Source organism: Euleptes europaea, chromosome 5, assembly GCF_029931775.1.
Source record: "Euleptes europaea isolate rEulEur1 chromosome 5, rEulEur1.hap1, whole genome shotgun sequence".
Lineage (NCBI taxonomy): Eukaryota > Metazoa > Chordata > Lepidosauria > Squamata > Sphaerodactylidae > Euleptes > Euleptes europaea.
The window spans coordinates 62,661,731-62,679,654 of NC_079316.1; the positions used below are offsets into that span (position 1 = coordinate 62,661,731).

General features: G+C 41.1%; 1 protein-coding gene across 11 annotated transcripts in view; it reads right to left on the reverse strand.

Annotated features, from left to right (window-relative positions):
* Positions 1-17,924, reverse strand: part of ABLIM1 (actin binding LIM protein 1) — a 194,750-nt gene that overhangs the window by 102,456 nt on the left and 74,370 nt on the right. For all 11 annotated transcript variants that reach the window (XM_056849486.1, XM_056849485.1, XM_056849481.1 and 8 more), the window contains exons 3-4: positions 14,254-14,437; positions 12,710-12,819 (exon numbers count right to left, since the gene is read on the reverse strand). In XM_056849486.1, the coding sequence (XP_056705464.1) occupies positions 12,710-12,819; positions 14,254-14,437 (294 nt within the window). The remainder of the gene's footprint in view (positions 1-12,709; positions 12,820-14,253; positions 14,438-17,924) is intronic.

Consider the following 17,924-nt stretch of genomic DNA (forward strand, 5'->3'; position numbering starts at 1 on the left):
ATTGATCAAGTTACTGAATTCTATTGACCTGCATTTACTATAATCTATCATTCACCAGGTGTGGTCATTATGAAGCAATATAAGATTTTCATACAGCAAGAATTCAGAAGAGCACCTGAATGAATGGTGTACATCGTAGCCTGTAGATCATGTGTTGATCCTAATTATTCCCTTCTTCTAAAATTTTCTGCATCAGAGGCAGTGCACCTCTGAATGCAGTTGCTGAGGAACAGGGGACCTTATGGGGTATCTGATCGGCCATGGTAGAGAAAAACAGGATGCTGGACTGAATGAACCACTAGTCTGACCCAACAGAACTTTTGTTGTTATGCATCAGAAGATGACTTTCTCCATCAAAGGAGGAGTGTCATTACATCCTACTGATCAATTTTAGTTTTTAAACACAAGTAAATGTAGTCCTGTCCTTATAGTGGAAATAGATTACAATAGGTAGTCGTGGTAGTCTGTCTGTAGCAGTAGAAAAGAGCAAGCATCTATGAGCACCTTAAAGACTAGCAAAATTTCTGGCAGGGTGAGCTGTGACTCACAAAAGCTCATACCCTGCCAGAAATTTTGTTAGTCTTTAAGCGCTACTAGACTCTTGCTCTTTTCTACTGCTTATACTGGAAGTCTGTGAAATAAGGCAAAAACAAGGTGAGTTTTCTGCTAGTTTTGTCAGAATGGTAGATAATATATTTCAGTTCTGCCTACAGATACAAATCAAATAAAATGCTTTCCTCCTGGAGAAATAGTGGTGATGATCATCCTACATTTTATCTCACATTTATCTCACAAGTATTCCCTTTATCAGGCATCAACACTTCTGTCCTGTAGATGGCAGCAGTATTCTCAATCTGTCATACAAAGCTAGCAGGTAGAACATTTTCTGTGTAAGAGGGAAACAAATTACAGCATTCTAACATCAAAGATACATAAAATCATCAACCTCATTCTTTTCCTCTTGTGAATAAGCACAGAAAGTGTATATTACAATGAAAACAGCAGACAACTGGATCAGGGTGGGTCTGTGCTGCTGTTGTTCCTGGATCTTTCAGCAGCGTTTGACGTGGTTGACCGTCAGTTGTTGACTGACCACCTTGCCGGCATTGCAGTGCATGGAACAGCCTTTCAATGGCTGACCTCATTTCTTCAAGGCCGGGGACAAAGGGGGACACTTGAGGAGAAGGTTTCATCATGTTCATCATGTTATACCCTTTGGTATGTGGAGTCCTGCAAGGGGTGATCCTCTCCCCAATGCTATTTAGCATCTATGTGTGCCTCCTCGCCCAACTGGTCTAGAGTTTAAGCCTCTTTTGACCACCTGGGGTTCATGACAGAAAGAAACTGTCACGAACCCCCTGTGATCAAAAGAGGCTTATTAGGCTGAAGAAGCCTGAAAGGTGAAACGTGGACTAATACCTGGGATACACGTCCCTATAAGCTTTATGAATTACTCCTACTTGAAAAAAGACGTGACCTACGCTAGACACTATGCCGATGACACTACATTATTGGCAGAAAATAGTGAAGATTTGAAACAACTACTGCTGAAAGTTAAAAGAAAAAGTGCCAAAGCAGGACTACAGCTGAACATCAAGAAAACAAAAATAATGACTAGAGGAGAATTACACAACTTTAAGGTTGACAATGAGGAAATTGAAATTGTTCAAGACTTTCTATTCCTTGGCTCCACCATCAACCAAAAGGGAGACTGCAACCAAGAAATCAGAAGGAGATTGAGACTGGGAAGCGCAGCCATGAAGGAGCTAGAAAAGATTTTGAAGTGTACGGATGTGTCACTGATCACCAAGACTAGATTAATTCATGCCATCGTATTCCCTATTACTATGTATGGGTGTGAAAACTGGACAGTGAAGAAAGCAGATAGGAAGAAAATAGATTCCTTTGAAACGTGGGGTTGGAGGCGAGTGTTACGGATTCCGTGGACTGCCAAAAAAACAAATCAGTGGCTTATAGATCAAATCAAGCCTGAACTGACCCGAGAAGCTTAAATGACTAAACTGAGGCTGTCGTATTTTGGTCACGTCATGAGACGACAAGAGTCACTGGAAAAGACAGTCATGCTAGGAAAAGTTGAGGGCAACAGGAAAAGAGGAAGACCCCACAAGAGATGGATTGGCTCAATAAAGGAAGCCACAGCCTTCAATTTGCAAGATCTGAGCAAGGCTGTCAAAGTTAGGACATTTTGGAGGACTTTCATTCATAGGGTCGTCATGAGTTGGAATCGACTTGATGGCACTTAACACACACAACACACGCATGCTAGACACTGAATCCAGCGGCATAAAATTGAAGATGCGTCATTTGCGCAAATCACTTACGCCAATTGAGTAGTAAGATGTACTTTTGATGGGTTGTAATGAATAGATTCGTTACTCACGCTAGTTACGCTGATAACCTACGCTTTGGGTGTTGTCGGATGCACTTTCAGCTACCAGTAAAAGGAATTTGCCTACTAGCGCAAGATTGGCTCTTGGAGGCTACGATTTGGATTCTTTCATTCTTGTATATATTGAGACACAGTAGGGGTTTTGTGTGGTTGTTGTACAGCACTTTGTGAGTCTTTTGTATGTAATGATTACACTACAAGTCTTTAGTTCACTATAGTAAAATTTTATAGTGTTTCATTATAAGAATTGTGAGCTACCGTATATACTCGTGTATAAGCCGAGTTTTTCAGCCCAAAAAAAGGGCTGAAAAAGCCGAACTCGGCTTATACACGGGTCAATACGGTAGGAGAGGGGAGGGGGGAGGAGGGAGGAGGGAGGAACTTACCGCTGCCATCGCCGCCTCGCCCGGGAGCCTTTCTCCTGCCGGCAGGGGCCTGGAGGGGCCGGCAGGAGGTCCCTGCTGGCCGCTCCGCCACCGCCCAGGCGCCCGGGCGCCTTTCTTCTGCCGGCAGGGACCTTCCTGGGCCGGCAGGAGGTCCCTGCCGGCTGCGCCGCTGCCACCCACGCGCCTTCCTCCGGCCGGCAGGGGCCTGGAAAGGCCTCCTGCCGGCCCAGGAAGGCCACGCCGCCGATTCGCCGCGTCTCCCGGTAAGTAGGGGGTTCAGGGGCTCTTCCCCCTCCCCCCTTGGATGGCACTGGGGGTGGGGTGGGGTGGGGCGGGAGGGCCTGGGAGGCGGCGGGAGGGCGACCTGGGGCAGGGGCTCTGCGCTCTAAAATGGCGGCCGGCATTTTACAGCGCAGCATTACCGGTAAAGGGAATTTCTTATTGACCCTCGGCTTATACGCAGGTCAATAAGAAATTCCCTTTTCTGGCCTCAAATTTGGGGGGTCGGCTTATACTCGGGTCGGCTTATACCCGAGTATATACGGTACGTGCTGTTCTTTTTGTTTTGGTTTGACTTTTTGCAGCATAGGTTTATTTTGTTTATAAGTACCTGGAGGTTAGCAACCCTCCTCCTGAATGTGGGAGTATATGATACGTGGTGGTCCAAACCTTATTTTGGGGTGTAGCACTTGTGCAGAGCTTTAAAATTATCCCCAATATTTGTTGTTGGATTTGCAAATAAGGAATTAAGAAATGAGAATAAGGGACTGGGCAGCAGCTTCAGCCTCCTCATAGACATTTTTGAACAAGGGGCCTACACACATAAGGTCCTACTTCACATCATCAGGGATGGAGCAAATATGCCAGAGGGTTAAGCAGGTAAGAATGATTCTGATTGTTTCATCTCACCAAGTGGAGACAAGGCATAGTGCTAAAGGGACAGAAGTCCAAGCTGTTAAATATATTTGCCCATTTTTTCAAAATTGTTTAAGATGAGTTTTTCTGAGTGCTAATTCACTTGTGGACACCTGGAGACGTCTAGCTATCCATGGACTTGTCCTGTTCTTGCTACAATGTGAAGAATCTATAATTACAATTCCAAGCATACCATTTATATGTATTTCATTTTGAGAATGAGGATCACAAATGTCCTTCAGTGTTTCAGATCTAGAATTACGGCCTGTACTCATGTCTAGATCTTAGATACCTTGTTCTGCCACTAGATGTGGTGATAATAATGCAAAGCATGTCTGAAACGTAGCAATAGTGAATAAATGGTTTAAAAAATGCTTCAAAGTTTTCTTTTTTCTTATTTTGCTAAGAGCAAAACACGTCCTTGCCAGCAGCTACAGAAGAACCTTTCCATCAAAAGCGGCACATGATGTACAATACGGGACCTAACGTCTCTATGGGAACAGGCATCATCTTCTACTACAGAAATGATCAGAGGCAAGGTTTTGCTTTATGTCCAAAGTAAAAAAGCATTTTAATTGGTTTAAGATGCCTAAATGTGGGTCTTTCAAACGTAACAACATGTTGACGTGAATCCTCAGCCCTTAACAGAAGTGGTATAATACAGTCATGCAGGATACTCCAGTTAATTTGTGAAAGGCCTTGTGCAAAAGGAGAGGGAATGATTCCCTACCAATTTCCCCAAGCTGCATTTTCCACAGCTGCATCCTATCTATCCCAAAAGGGTCCTTGACCTTCGGGACCAGCTTGTCAGCAGAGTGGGGGGGGGGTGCTGCAGGAGGAAAGGGGAAGGGGAAGAGACCAGTTCTCTGAAGTCTTTTCATTCATAGGATCCATCCCTGTCACTGTAAAAATGCTTGTGAGGGTCTGCCCAAAGAGCACTTCTTTTCCCCCCAAGATATTTTATTAATTTTTAACAAGAAAAAAACAACACATACATACATTTACAATCACACAGATTTTATTCCTTCGGGAAATAGATTTCTTCTTACATCTATTACCTCTTATAAGATTATTTCAGTGTTATACAATATACTTAACAAATCCAGTATTTATATAACCTAATCATTATCTATATTATCGCTATTTCCAAAGAGCACTTCTAACAAAATTCTATCTCAGAACTATGCTCAACCTGCAAAAACAGTTTAGAACTTCCTCAGAGTATTTATCTGTGAGTATCGCTGAGTATCTTTTCACAGCGTGACTTGATAACCACAGACTGTTTTCTGGCTTTCATGAAGCAACACATTTAGGGAACTGCATGGAAAATGTGAACACCTCCTGAGCGCATTTCAACATATCAGTTTGACAGTGCTGCAGGGAACATATCCAAGAGAGATTTTTTTAAAAAAAGATAACTTTCTTTGTGCAACTAATCTGAATTCCCTTGACTGTTTTCTTCTATATTGTACCCAGTATTTTAGCATGAGAAGGTGCACAAACACTAAACAATGGTACTTGAGACTAGAGATATCATTCTCATATCATTCCAAAAAGGAGTTGAGGGCCAAGTCACAAAATGGGGAGCTGTTTCATTATTGCTTGGGGATCTAACTGACCGGTAGCAGTTTTGCCTGCAATAATCTGATTTTTTACATTTAAAAATCTATTTTGATATATCAAAACTGACATTCCCCATAAGCAAATGTCATGCCTCGTACCATCAATATCATTACTAGTTTTCTAGACTTTATTCATAATATGTACCATGCACAGATGCTTCATTTCAACTCTGTTCTTTCACTCTGCGCTGAAACTAACCATACAGACTAAAACCAGCTGAAATCAAGTCACAAACACATTCTCTATGTAGAATTTTAATGAGGAACACAATATTTGGATTTTTTTTTCCCTGAGGAAAGAATGTGAAGGGCTGCAGCATGTAAGAGAATTTTTTTTTAATTTCCATTATTATATCCCCATAGTATCAGCAACAACAGACACAGCTGTCAATTTGCTGAGTGGTTTTAGATTATATACTGCAAAGTTTGGCATAGTGAAAATTCCTTCTGCACTCCTAGAAATATACATACACATCTAAAAGGGACAAGTGAAAATGGATATTTTACTAAACAGTCAACAAAAACCATAAGAATATATACTATATGATTATACTAAACAATATTGCACATATTTCTTTTTATCACACAATAATCATCTGTGATTGGATACTTCCAGATTGACTGTCATGAATTCACAAGTACACAGTTTGAACACTAAGAGTACTGAACTTGTAAATTCATTAATCTGCAAGCTATATTCCAAACTTACTTCCATCCCATTTTCATCAGAGCATAGTAAGTGTACCGAAGATATGAAATACAGTATCCTGAGAATTCTCTGAAGAAGAATGGGGGAAAAATGAAACCCATTCCAAATCAAGGTGAAAGAGTTCACCCATCTCTAGTAAATTTGGAAGCCACGGGTACTTTGTGCTAACTATGGTTGGGCATGAGGTCTGAACTGACAAACCAAACTTAGCATGAGCCTCAACATCTACCACCCGCAGAATCAATTACATAATAACAAATCAAGATTTGTAGTTATGTGAGAAGCTCAAGCCATGGTTTGTATTTAAACTACTTAGAACAAACCACGGTCTGATGTGATGTATAAGCTGAGCCTATATGACATTATAAAATGCAACTTAAAGAAAAACCCTGTTGAAATGCAACTGAATCTGGTCCAATTTATCAACAATTCTTTAGTTTTGCTTCACTCCATGCTAAAGTGCAAATGTATACCTTTTGTTGGATCAAGATTTAGCAGTGCTAATGCCCCAGAAAATCCGAAGGATCCAAAGCACCAGCCACTAGATATTATCTTTTTATTGAAAATATCTATGTTTTCTATTTTCTTTGCTCAGATAAAGGGATGGCAGGGAAGCTAAAGTACTAGGCAGGTAGCAATTAATATAGAACATCACTTGTTGAATTTCATACTTCTGAGTAAATTTTGTTTAAAAATGTCTCAGGGTAATATTTCACTGTTGGGCTTAGAGAACAATCCAAGGATATCTGGTCTCTACTAGCAGCAATGAGACATACCCAACCAGTGATCTGATTATGTCTCTCAGGGACACTTAACCACTGAAAGGTTTCAAGCATGTATTATCTAGCTAAATTTCCCTATCATTCTGTCCATGCATGATTTGTTAGAGACTGATCCTGTATTTGGCACTGTCAACCTTTCTTCCCAAACAGGGAAGCATACATAAATTCAGAAACTGGAAGTGAGATGTGATATGACAATTCTTTTTATGCTGTCAATTCACATTTGACTTATAGTGACCCTTGGTGGGATTTTCAAGGCAAAAAATATTCAGAGGTGGTTTGCCATTGCCTTCCTTCGTGTCATGACCCTGGTATTCCTTGGAGGTCTCCCACCCAAATACTTGACAGGGTGGACCCTATTTAGCTTCTGAGATCTGACAAGATCAGGCTAGCCTGGGCTATTAAGGTCAGGGCATGATACTAAAATGTGCACTGTGGGCTATATATCAGTTATTTCAATCATTCTTTGACAAAGCATGCCTTCATGAAAGGGTCTCCTTATCCTGACCCAAATCCTTTATTTCTAGAATATAACACAGGCAAGCTGTTTTCCTTGGGCAGATATTTGATAATACAATTTGCAGGAAGTAGTCAACATGGAAGCAATGCAACAATATTGACAGGGAAAATATGAACAGTGCCAACAACTGTGCTTGAAGGAACTTTTTTGTTAGGGTGTGGTGTGAGAGCAGAGAAAGAAGCTGTGTGTGGCTGGAAGATAAAAAGAGAATGAAAGAGAACCTGGGTGTGTCATCATTGCTGGCAAAATTAAAATCTCAACCTGAAGTACTGCAACTGGGGATTTAGCAGTTCCCAGGAGAGATTGCTTAAACTGATACAACTGTTTCAAAATACATATAACATAAACAATTCAGAAGACTGCAATGCCATATCTCAAAACTGAAGAAAACAGAAATTGTGAACAGAACTGTGGCAGAACTGGGCCTAATGCCTACTGGTAATTCTGATACACTGCCTTGTTCTTAGGCAAATAGTACAGTTGTTAAAACCACAGCATTACGCATATATGGAGCTCTCAAAACCTAGCTGCTTAAAATAAAACCAACAAGTTAGCAAACCCTACCTAATACATTCTATAGGTAGATTTAATCTCTCTGTTAAGCAAGTAAAAATACTGCATAGGTACTATAGATGGAGATGGGGAAAGAGGAGACTTTCTCAGTGGACAACCTTGTAACATGTATTGATATTTTGATCCATTCCACCAGTATCCAAGAGGAACCTTCCAGAATTTGTTCTCAAACTTGTTTGAGGAAACGTGAGCAGAAAGATGTTCAAAGAAGCTGAGGTAGTGGTCTAGAAGCGAAATAACTAGAGCCTTGATTCAAGCCACGTGACTAGGTGGATAATCAGTGTGCTCATAAGAGAACCTCTAGGGATAGTACACAGGAGATAAACTGGCATTTCTATTGTGTTCAATAGAAGCAATATCTGTGCAGACTTAACCTGATAAAAGCACCAGTATGCATTTTCTAAAGGACAAGAAAGCTGCTTTAAGAGATTTACGCTCCTTGTTTCAGGGAAAAGAAGGGACATCTTTCCAGTCACAGATGGTTGCCAGGTAAGAGTAATGTTTTGGAACTCTGCCTTGGAACTCCAAACTGGGCTTTGCTTTTATGTTTTTACAAAGCTAGGTTTCCATTTCAATCTGAGCAGACTGGGACAGTTACCAAGATTATCCAAACCATGGATTGATCACCAATGATTGCGCCTTCTTTAAAAAGACACAAAGGCAGAGTCCTCGGGTTGTGGGCAGAAACAATGTAGCATTCACATCAACAAAGTGTTTTCACAGCTAAGGGGAAAAGAAGTGTTTTACAAAAGGTATGTCACTTGTATTGGAAGAAGAAGAGTTGGTTTTTATATGCCGACTTTCTCTACTACTTAAGGGAGACTCAAACCGGCTTACAGTCACCTTCCCTTCCCCTCCCCAAAACAGACACCCTGTGAGATAGGTGGGGCTGAGAGAGTGTGATTAGCCCAAGGTCACCCAACTGGCTTCGTGTGTAGGAGCGGGAAAACAAATCCAGTTCACCAGATTAGCCTCCGCCGCTCATGTGGAGGAGTGGGGAATCAAACCCAGTTCTCCAGATCAGACTCCACCACTCCAAACCACCACTCTTAACCGCTACACCACGCTGGCATACATATACTTCAACAGTATTTCAAAGAAGAGTCAGTGGCTTTTGCAAATGTGAATACTGATATAGTTCTCTTCACCTCATTATGAAATTTTAAATACACTTGCAAAGATGATGGAGCTGATGAGCTATACAGGACCTGAGGCACTAATTCCACAGGTACCAGTACCACCAACCAAGTGCTAGATATTCATACTATGTGACCACTGAAAGAATTCTCAAGGAATTGGGTAAAAGCTTGATCCTACAACAGCAACCAAACCCTTCAACTCTTAATGCGACAGTCATTTCAGTTGCTCAGGTAGAAGCATGGAATTATCAAGGTGGAAATACATGACCACATTACATGCGTTCATTCATGTCATATTTTTGAATAAGTGTTGAACTTTTAGAATACATATAGATGGGTATTATTATGCTCATAGTTTGAGATACCATATTTTTCATGAGTGACATACAAATGGTGGGTGAAGTGGGACTACTGATAATTCAGTCTCCATAGCCACAGAAGACTACAGTTGCACACATTTGTTTTTCAGTATGTCACACCTATTTACATGTCTGTATGATGTGAAAGCTCAACAATGAAAAAAGCCGACAGGAAGACAGTAGATTCCTCTGAAATGTGGTGTTGGAAAAGTGACTACCTCCCAAAAATATGCAGCAAGTGCAAATATTCCTATCTGGATTTAGGTTATTTAGTTTTCTGGAATGCAAGTGGGTCATTTAGGGAGCAATCCTAAACAGGTCTACTGGGAAGCAAGTCTCATTTAATTAATTGGGGCTTACTCTTGTGAAAGTGTTTTTAGGCTTGCCGCCTTATAGTCCCACACTTCGTGTTCACACAAACTTCTGGAAGAGCTCCATGGTGTTTATTTCAAAGCAAAGACTTGGTTTACATTCACAGCAAATATTTCTCACAGCAAATTTGTTCTCATTGCTACAAAACACAACTGCAGAAGGGAAACATTTTAGTTAAAAAGTTTTTATTGATACTACTGGAAGATTATATAGTCTGCCAGAACCACATTTCTGTTCTGCATTTGTACACTGTCTAGTAGAATGACACTCTAGAGCAGAGGTTCCCAAACTGTGTTCCAAGGAGCACTTGATGCTAACATCTAGTGCTCCATGAACAGATGGGAAAGAAAAATACTGCTGTCATTCGGTTTAGTATAGAGGTGCTAGGTGAAAATTAGTGCTCCGTGACAAATTTCTCCCCTGAAAAGTGCTCCATGACTCCAAACGTTTGGCAAACTCTGCTCTAGACTATTGATGTAGTTTGTAAACATGGATGCATGACAACAATGGCAACCACCACCAATCCCAGTACCAGAAGATGGATAACCATTTCCCAGCTATTATTTTCCTCTGAAAGACCCTAAACTGTTCTGAAATCTTTTGGTAAATGTGAAGGTGCCAAATTACTTTAGGAGGGCGTATAATCCAGTGTAACCTTTCACACAGTTTGCAGACAGTTAACTTCAGACTGCCTGTTTTCACAAGCACAGGTTTGTTTGTTTTTTGTTTTTCCTTTTTCACCTCATCAGGGTAGATGTAAAGGGACTGCATTAAGTAGTAAAACTGACTGCATCATGAACAAAGACTGATCCCTGTTGTTTGGTATGAAAATTCAGGAAAGTGGGGTGGAGGAGGTAAAAAGAGGCAGGGTGGATGTCTGGGAGTAGGGCTTCCTCCCAAAGGCATATGCACAATACATTAATCGTATAAAAAGATAAAAGATAGTAATATTTATCTGCAGAACCAGATATAAGTAGATGACAACTGACAGAAGACGTTCCCCTTCTGATTATACTAAGAATGTCTGCAGTGACAACAGCATCATGATTACTGAGAGATTTAACTTAATAAGTCCCTACATTTGAAATGAGTATATATATTTCCTTTGGAATCGTATAGAGATGCAACTGTGCTTTTAATAGAACAAAATACTAACCTATACGAGAAAGCTTCTGGGCCGAAGCTAGATCCCCATTTCATCTACAACTAAAGCAACCTTTCTGTCCCCACTTGCCTTAAATAAGTTTTCTTGATGATCTACTTAATAGTGTTTAACTAAGTAACCGACACCCCATAAAAGAGATTTACTTTTGAACAGAACAGAATTACTAGACAGAACTTCAAAGCAGGAGAAGATTGATGACAACCGTGCTTTGCCGCTTCAGAAGGAAGCAACAGATCTGGAGTATTTCACACTAATTAAAATTCACCTGTCAGAACAGGGAAGTCAAATGAATCACAGAGAGGAAGTCCAGGAGATCCATCATAGAAGAAAAAGCTTTTGCCAATTACCAGTTTCCTGGCATTTGTTAACTGAATTTTATTCACTTGCTTGAATAAATTTGTCAAGCTTTGCTCAGGGAAACTCTCACTTTCCAATTATCTTATACATCTGCAGTAACACTGATAAAAGATTACTAAAACCAGAATCAGATGTTTTACCTCTATGCACTTTCTCCCACATAGATATTACTGAAGTGCATCTCCAAATGTTCTGAAAATACATCTTTGAACTACAGCTCTGCCTGTTTATTTTGACCCCACACCTGCTAGCACAACAATCATTAGGAAATTTGCCAACAGTTTCCAAAAGCCACAAAATTCTATGTTTTCCTTTTCTTAGCTGACAGTTTTTTGCCTTTAAAAAATCTGACCTTATTTCAGCTCTCTGGAAAAAAAAGATACATTTAAATATTTCAAGCATACAGTCTCTTTGTACTTTGGAAACAGTTAAATTTATGTTTCAAAATTCAGAGTGGGACTCTAAGAAAATTTGGACTTCAGTGAATAAATGTTCCTGTTTGGTGTACATAAATACAATTGTGTGATTTCTGCCAACTATAAAAATATGGAATTTAATTCAGCCCTTGAAAATACCTTGCACTGTCATCGGGTGGAAGGATATGATTCTCCTTCTCTATTCCAAAACTTAAAAAGCTTTGAGAGATTAAATAAAATGAAAGGTAGCTGTATCCTTGCGATGGATGGACTGTTTGTGTTTCAAATGATATCTAAGGTGCAAACTGCATCTCCTCTATGGTTTTATTACTCTTTTGCTATCAATACTAGTTAGAGGTTATCAAAATCTCAAGAGATACAGGTAAATACTATAAAAATACACATATAATGTCCCACATTACAAATGCTCAGAGAAAAGAGACTTTACAAAAAAAGCAACGGTTATAGCTGATCATGTTTTTTTTTTAATTGTGTGCTTTCCGTCAGAATAAGACACACCAGATCTGATATTACATTACTGCTTTTCATACTTCAGATAATTCTTTTTTTAAATCAGATAATTAATTGAATAGTGCAGATTAATTTTTAGTTTTATATGATGTTATTTTAATTGGAAGTGTAGAACTGCTTGCTATTTTCAATAGGCCCAAAGTAGGTTTGATAGCATCTGTATGTTCTAAACAAAGATTCTGATAAGAAGAATTCACCCTTTCAATGTAAAAAAACTGCACAGGAGGAGATCAAAAAGGCAAAAGCATAAAATATTTTTCCTATAAACAATTTTTAAAAGCCTTTTTTTTGGGGGAAAGAGGATTTTAATTGTAAAAAAAAAGCCACAGATTTTCAGAATGCCCAACAAGAAATCAGCCCTGGTAAGGCTAGAATGAACAAACTGCATAAAAGAAAAGCAAACAATTCAAGATTTCACTTTATTTAGGAATTTAAAGATTATGCAGTACTTACTGCTGGAATTTGAGAGTTCTTTTGGACTGGATGACATTGGCTGAGCACACATCTGACAGAGACAGTCTCTTCCATTAAAGGTAACCCGGTCCCCTGGAGGGAAAGGACGTCTGCAGAGCAGAAGAACAAAAGGATTTTAATTCAAGGTTATCCCTGCGGTTTCATTCTCTCTGTCTCTTTCCCATCTTCCTTCAGCTGCCGCACTTTTGCAAATCGATACCTTGCTGGAACACAGGCCAAAAATGCTCAGAATGTAGCACCAGCAAGGCCAGACATCTGGAGGACTAAAAGCACCTTGATTGGGAAAAAAGCCAACACTAAACGAGACTGACTGATAGCTTGGCTTCAGAGAAGATATCCCAGAAAGGAAAGTCCTTTTAAGGACAAGAGTACATGAAGATTTTCATTTTGGATCAGTGGCCACCTTAGTGCTTGTTATGGCAAGTAATTTAGCTTCAAAAAGCAGCCAATGGGGGCTCCCAATACAGATCAGGCCTGTGTCACTGGGGAAGGAGGTTTATCTATGTCTTCTTTCAACAGAAACTTTCTTCCCTCCCCCACCCAACAACCCAACAGTTCCAATAGGGGGAAAGAAAGGCTTTTTTTTTTTTACTGTGCCTGTCTTTTTTTCTGCACCAGGGCTTAAAGCAGCTGGTATGGAGATGAAGTTTCTACTGGGGAAATGTTGTGGGGCAAAGAGTCCCCCCATCCATATCACACTCATGGCTTCTTTATGAAGCTACATTACCACACCAGGAAAAAACTTCACAGATTCTTGATGAAACGTGTAAAAAATGACCACTGAGCACTATTTGGCATTTTGGAACAACAGACTTCCCTCCTGTTTTGCAGGAGTTAATATGCTCATGAGATAACTTTCCATCAGCAAACAACGTGAACATACACTATGGACTGGGTCATTTCTAGTCCCCTCATAAGTCACAGTGGTATCCGTCATCTGGAGACAACTCCATATCGCAATACTAGGGCAAGGAGGAGTATCTATCCGCCTTTTGTGACCAGGTTCAATATGAATATTTTTTAGGGATTTTTTTTCTCTTCAGGGTTAAAAACATTTGGTAGCTTCCTTAACCACACATTAGAACCTTGATCAGCACTAATGTTTTCATTCATTTAAAGTTTTGTCATGTACGTAGTATCTTAATGTGCTTTTAAAAATAAACCCTGTTTTGCTGTTTAGGGTCCTTTCAGTTGCTTAGAGAGCCAGCATGGCGTTGTGGTTAAGAGCGGTGGACTCTAATCTAGAGAACTGGGTTTGATTCCCCACTACTCCACATGAATGGCAGACTCTAACCTGGTGACCCAGGTTGGTTTCCCCACTCCTACACATGAAGCCAGCTGGGTGACCTTGGGCTAGTCACAGTTCTCTTAGAGCTCTCTCAGCCTCACCTACCTCACAAGGTGTCTGTTGAGGGGAGAGGAAGGGGAGGCGATTGTAAGATGGTTTGATACTCCTTAAAAGGTAGAGAAAATTTGCATATAAAAACCAACTCTTCTTCTTCTTAGCCAGGATGTTCACTTACTTGCACACGGTGCAGGCAAAGCAGTTGGGATGATAAGTCTTCCCAAGGGCAGTCACGACTTCTCCTTCCACAAACTCCCCACAGCCATTGCACCGGGTCCCGTACATCCGCTGGTAATCCACAGTACAGAGGTATTCCCCATTCTTAATGAAAAAGCCGCCTTGAGCCAAGTCACACCCGCACACTGTGAAGAGAAAGCCACCAAGAGGAACAAAATCAGGTAAGCGAAGCTCAAAAGAAAACCAAGGGGTCAAAAATAGGGCAGTACAGGTAACAGTGTTATCAAGGGCGTACTAGAATGTCAACTACAGCCTAAGCCGGCTGGGCCACAGAGCACTACCTCAAGCACACAAAGAATTATTTTCTCTTGGCCCCTCCCCTCCATTAACTTCATGCTCTTCTTTTCTCTTCTTCCTCTTTTCTCCCTTCTCTGCTCTTCAGTGCACAGGCACTGTGTGCATTCCATGCTCTTGGAGAGCAGAAAGGATAGGGTTGCCAGCTCCGGGATGGGAAATACCTGGGGATTTGGGGGATGGAGCCTGAGGAGGGTGGGGTTTGGAGAGGGGAGGGACTTCAATGCCATAGAGTCCAGTTGCCAAAGTGGCCCTTTTCTCCAGGTGAACTGATCTCTGTCACCTGGAGATCAGGTGTAATAGCGGGAGATCTCCAGCCACCACCTGGAGATTGGCAACCCTAAGAAAGGAAGATGGGTGCACTGCCGGGGCAGACCAAACCCTGGTGCTTTGCTCAGATCCATGGGCCTCTTGAACTTTATCCCCCTTCCTATGCAGGCAGAAAGCACATATAGTATTGTTGACAAGATGCAGCAGCAGCCTCAGCCCACCTGCCTTCATTTTTGTAACTTCCACTGCACAGCAGTCATGAAAAGTTATCAGTTATTATTATTATTACATTATTATGCATTGTTTTTATATTCTGGTTTACTTCCATTATTTGAGTCATCTACAATAAAAACTTAATACAATACTAATAATAAACATGGCACATTCACTCACTGCAACTGTCATTTTATACAAGACAGGTCCAGTTACCAGACCTCAGCCTTGCTGCTTCAGAATCTAGTTACATGCAGTGCAAGAAATAGCCCAAATTAATCCAGCAGGCTTTTAAACACCCAACCCATCAGGGGTGTGTGTGTGTTAAGTGCCGTCAAGTTGCTTCTGACTCATGGCGACCCTATGAATGAAAGTCCTCCAAAATGTCCTATCTTTGACAGCCCTGCTCAGATCCTGCAAATTGAAGGCCGTGGCTTCCTTTATTGAGTCAATCCATCTCTTGCGGGGTCTTCCTCTTTTCCTGCTGCCCATCAGGGGTATCCACCACTTATACAGTGGTTTTAGGATCTGAAATGCTCCACAGTCTGTGGATTGGTTCAGATTCATGGTTTAGATAACCATGAATTGCTTGCAAAACTTGGATTCAGCTTGCAGATAATCACTGAAATCCTGTTTTGCCTTAAATGCTGACTTCAGTGCCTTCATGCTTTCTCCTCAAGAGACCCTGCTGGTATCTCATCTTGCACTATGGCAGGAACTATGCCAGGAATAAACCTGGATTAGGATAGGATATCCAAGCTCATATTTATTTATTTAAAACATTGTTATGCCACCGTTCCAGCCAATGTAGGTTCCCCAAGTCTGCAAGCAATCAAAACTATTAAGACAAGCTTTAAAAAACACACACACGCACACACAAATTAAAACCAATGATTAAGCCAAATGCATAAACAATTAAACAAAGTGCAAACAGGAAGGAAGGTCAGTGAGGAAACACCCAATGAAACAGGTAAGTCTTCACCTGCTGGTGAAGATAACAATCAAGGGGAACAGACAAATCTATCAGGGAAGGGAATTCCATAATTTTGGTGCCATGACAGAGAAGGCATTTTCTCAGGTTGACACCTATTTAGAAGAAGAGTAGGTTTTTATACTACTACCACTACCAACCATTTAAGCCTCAGACAGCCAGAACACACAAAAAAGGGACCTTGAAGATGACTGTAGCGGTTGGATAGGTTCACATGGGGAGAGTAAGCAGTGCTTAAGGTGTATTGGTGCCAAGCTGCATAGAATTTTATAGTTCCTTACCAACCCCATAATCAAGCCCAGAAGCTGATTGGGAGCCAGGGTAGGTGGAACAAGACTGAAGTGATATGATCCCTACAACCCATTCCAGTTAGCATTCTGGCTGCTGAACTCTGCTCCAGCGGCAGCTTCCAGTCATTTGTCAGGGGGCAGCTGTCACAGGACAGCATATTACATTCGTCTTATCTAGATGTTACCGGGGCTTGCACCACAGTGCAAGGAACGTTTTTGCCCAGGAAAGGCCGCAGCTGGCTCACCAGCTGAAACTGGTGAAAGGCACGTCTGGTCTCTGCTGCCACCTGCTTAGCCAACAGGAGGTCCAGGTACAGCAGCACCCCCAAGCTATGACCTGGTATAACTTCACCCAGAACACAAGATGCCTCAATTACTGGGTCAAGCCTTCCACCCACCAGCAACCCCTCCATTTTGTCGGGATTAAGTATGATCTTATTCGCCCTCATTCATCCTAAAACTGCCTCCTGACACTGGGTTCATGGTTTCCACAGTCTTCCTGGGATCCGCTGGAAGCATGAGACAGAGATGAGTATTCTCCACATATTGGTGACAACCTAGCCAAAATTTCCATATGACTTCTCACAGCAGTTTCATGTAAATGTTAAAAGCATAGAGGGCAGGATGGAGCCTTGCAAGACCTCATAGGCCAGAGGTCTAGGGGATGAGCACCACCATCTGAAATCAACCTTCCAGGTAGGACCAAAACCACTCCAGAACAGTACTTCCCAGCTCATTCCAAAAGGTAGTCTAGAAGGATACCAAGATAAAGGGTATAAAAAGCTGAAAAGAGGTCCAAGAAAATCAACAGTGTTGTGCTTCCCCTATCCATCGCCTGGGGCAGGTCATCCACCAGGCCAACCCCAGCTGTTTCAGTCCCACAGCCAGGCCTGAAACCAGACTGGAAAGGATCCAATGTCATAGTTCAGACAATGATTAAAAACCTAACTTCATATAATGGTTTCAGAGCCTAGTTCAACATGCTGCAACATACGCCTAACTTGTATTCAGATGACAGAACTATCCAGAGTTAGTTTAATTAAACCATGGTTTTGCAGGACTTCTGAAACGTGCCTGTGCCTCTTTCATCCTTTTAAATCATCTTCTAAAGGTCAGTTCTCAACAATTCAGACTTTATAAACGTGGAATTGAAGAGGACTCTACTGCAGCATCCAGCTAATTTGAATCCAAGTCTGCACGCTGTTCTACTCTCTTTCTTGACCATTTTACCAACTCTACTTTTTAGCAATGCTACTTTTTAAGCCAAGGCATCCTATCAAAGCATTCAGTTCTTAACATCTGTCAGCCCTTTCTTATTAACAACTCAGCAATTTAATGAGGAAGTTATTGTAATTATCCTCCCAATTTGAAAGAAGGGATGACAGCAAAGTGTATTGATTGTTTCCTCCCTGTCACCCAACACTAGTCGCCTCAAAGCAAACCAGATTGTCTCTGTAAGTAATATAAATTGTTATATTCTGTTGAAAGACTGAGGCAACTGGCTGGCCAGAGTTGAAAACAGAATGCTGGACTAGATGAATTTGACATTCTTAT